This window comes from Entelurus aequoreus, linkage group LG19 (genome assembly GCF_033978785.1).
Source record: "Entelurus aequoreus isolate RoL-2023_Sb linkage group LG19, RoL_Eaeq_v1.1, whole genome shotgun sequence".
Classification (NCBI taxonomy): Eukaryota; Metazoa; Chordata; class Actinopteri; order Syngnathiformes; family Syngnathidae; genus Entelurus; species Entelurus aequoreus.
In genome coordinates, this window is record NC_084749.1 from 392530 (window position 1) to 396288 (window position 3759).

General features: G+C 34.3%; 1 protein-coding gene across 1 annotated transcript in view; it reads right to left on the reverse strand.

Moving 5' to 3' along the window:
• Window positions 1-951: 951 nt before the first annotated feature.
• The window catches only part of LOC133635443 (uncharacterized), a 5700-nt gene continuing 2892 nt past the window's right edge, over window positions 952-3759 (reverse strand). Inside the window, 1 exon segment of the mRNA XM_062028661.1 lies at window positions 952-962. Coding sequence (XP_061884645.1) covers window positions 952-962 — 11 coding nt within the window.

Consider the following 3759-nt stretch of genomic DNA (forward strand, 5'->3'; position numbering starts at 1 on the left):
TGGGTAACTTTCACATCTGTGAAGGCGCCATTAATGCTGAAAGGTACATACAGGTTTTGGAGCAACATATGTTGCCATCCAAGCAACGTTATCATGGACGCCCCTGCCTATTTCAGCAAGACAATGCCAAGCCATGTGTTACAACAGCGTCGCTTCATAGTAAAAGAGTGCGGGTACTAAACTGGCCTGCCTGTAGTCCAGACCTGTCTCCCATTGAAAATGTGTGGCGCATTATGAAGCCTAAAATACCACAACAGAGACTCCGGACTGTTGAACAACTTAAGCTGTACATCAAGCAAGAATGGGAAAGAATTCCACCTGAAAAGCTTCAAAAATTGGTCTCCTCAGTTCACAAACATTTACTGGGTGTTGTTAAAAGGAAAGGCCATGTAACACAGTGGTAAAAATGCACCGTGCCAACTTTTTTGCAATGCATTGCTGCCATTAACTTATAAGTTAATGATTATTTGCCCAAAAAAATTAGTTTCTCAGTTCAAACATTACATATCTTGTCTTTGCAGTCTATTCAATTGAACATAAGTTGAAAAGGATTTACAAATCATTGTATTCTGTTTTTATTTACGATTTTTCACAACGTGCCAACTTCACTGGTTTTGGATTTTGTACCTGAAATAATCCGAACAAGTCGTCAGCACGTCACATCTCGGTTGATTATTGTAGCAATCCATGCTCGCCTTCGCTGTTGACTTTTCTTTTCAGCCGCTTCCGTTTGTCCAGAAATACGCTTAGGAATGCGATACAAGCTAGGCATATCTCTCCCACCTCAATTGTGGCAGTTGGCAATGGCACACGTCACCTGTATTATGAATATTATTGGATAAATTATTGGCCACAATTAGCATCTCACTAACTTCCAACCTTCAATATGGATATCGGCAATGCATTGTGGGAAATATTAAACCATCCCAACCCCTATACAGGAGCTAGCAGCTATATAACAGCTAAGCACACAATAGCACACAAGCTAAGACGTACGGTTATGTTGTTGGCTGCTCTGCTGCCTCCTTTCTGCTCTTCTTTGCTTGGAGTTCCGGGACGGAGCCACCCACACACACCTGCAACCAATTTGCTACTGGCCTACTTTTAAGCTTCCTGTCATCTCACTGCCAGTTGATTGTAGATGTTTCACTCACCTCCAAGGACTTCTTCCACTCGCTTGGCGTTTGCGGGTGGACATCAGTGGCTAAGTCCCGCTATTGTTGTGTTGTATTTTTCGCCACTACGTCTGAGTGTGTCTTTTGTTCTCCTCTCCTTTTTTGAATGCACATTTTGTTATTTTTTCCACTCCTCGAGTGCACTTTTTGTTATTTAACAATCTTATTTTTGCTGACTGTTTCGTCTGTGCTTTGGAGTCCTACTCCTAACACATTCGTAGTAATCATTGAACAATATTGCAGTCTAAAACAGCACATTTGTCAATGTGAACGAGTATCAAATAATTACTGTTGCATATTACTTACACATACAAAGTCTCCAAGGCAGATGCTCATTAGAAAGTATCCAGTAGCAAACGTGTCCGCACGTTACTTGCTGCCTCATGTAACTTAAAGGGGCCCTATTGTGCAAAACCAACTTTCCTTACCTGTTGGTACCTGTTGTTTTGTATTTGGGATCCGCATAAGATTAAACTTCAAATCATTTTTTTTTTTATTTTTTTTTTAAACTTCAAATCAAACCGTGGAGGCATGGCAGAGATATTTATTTACTTATTTTACTATTTTGCCTTCCTTTTTACTTCCTCCTAACGATCCGTTTATAATTTTCCCCATTAGTGACGTTTTTCCCAATCGTGACGTCAGCAGATTATCCATAGTTCATTATTATCCATCTCCAAAGTTTTACCCAAAACACATTGCTCATGTCAGCCATTCTAGTCCGACGATGTAGTCAATGAGCTCCTTCTTTTTTGCTGTCCTATTTTTGCACATGCATCCTCCGCTGTAGCCATTTCTAATACAAAGTCACGCACAATTCGAACTTAATCTGTCAGTCGACTCGCTATGGAAGCACCAATAACTACATAATGGTTAACAGGGAGAAGTCGCATTTGAAGTGGAAGCATGTAACCAAGACCAAGCACACTCTAAAGGAGAGCCCCCGCAAAAGTGTTATAAAATAAGTCATACACTATCTTTTTAATAATTGTTTTACTTTTTAGTCTGTAGATCAACTTCAAATCTATCCTTCGATTAAAATTGTCATTATATTTCTATGTTTTTTTGTTTGTTTGTTTTATGCCCTTTAGGTCATAAAACATACTCCATACCAAAATATGCAATATTTTCCCCAAAAACTATTTCATCATTGATAAAATTTAATTATTGATGTGAAGTAATTGGAGCCTTGAATAGGTCAGAATCGATTCTCGATTTAACACAATTCTTTTAATATATTATTTCACATGAACTGTAAATTACAATTAAACATTTTCAAAACAGGTTACAGATTATGAAATCTCATTTTGGCTGCTGAAGTACAATTTATACATGCAGTGTTGGCCTAAAACAACGGTCTTATTATTTATTATTTAATTTAGATTGGCAAATTAAAAACGTAACAGTTTCAGTAATGATAATAATATCAATAATAATTGTTTGTTTTTAATCCAAAATATAATTAATTAAATTTAACTAATGATTAATTGTAAAAAAAAAATTTTAAATGTGGATTTTTTATGGAGGTTTTTTTTTAATCGATTCTCAAACAATATGAATCGATTTAAAATCTGAATAAACAAAAATTGTGATTTGCATGTAAATCAACTTTTTTAAACACCTACTTTCAAATACTCTGACATGTTTGCAGCTTCAGCAAAATGCACAACCAGCAGACATAAGGTCACATGGTTGCAACCCAGCAATTAACTTCTCTATTCATTCATCTCTTATCGTCACCAGGTGTGGTCTACAAAAACAAACAGCTGTGAGAAAACCTCTGATGTGCTTTTTTTTATTAACTCTGCAAGATTTGAAGTATGATGAGTGATCTGCATCCAGTAGATTTATCTGCAAAACCGGTGAAGTTGGCACGTTGTGTAAATAGTAAATAAAAACAGAATACATTGATTTGCAATCCTCAGGAGATTGAGGAAAACCCCTCATGAAACAGGCCTGTAGAGATGAAATAGTCTTGTGATTTTTTTTCCCACACATATATATATATATATATATATATATATATATATATATATATATATACATATATATATATATATATATATATATATATATATATATATATATATATATATATATATATATATATATATATATATATATATCACATACATATTACATATATATATATATACATATATATATATATATATATATATATATATATATATATATATATATATATATATAGGTTAAATCACCAAAATGATTCCCGGGCGCGGCGCCGCTGCTGCCCACTGCTCCCCAAGGGGATGGTTTAAATGCAGAGGACACATTTCACCACATCTAGTGTGTGTGTGACAATCATTGGTACTTTAATCTTTAATCTTAATATATATATATCTAATATATATATATATATATGTATATATATATGTATATTAGATATATATATATATCTATAATATATATATATATATATATATATATATATACACTGTATATATATATCTAATATATATATATCAATCAATCAATCAATGTTTATTTATATAGCCCTAAATCACAAGTGTCTCAAAGGGCTGTACAAGCCACAACTACATCCTCGGTACAGAGCCCACAT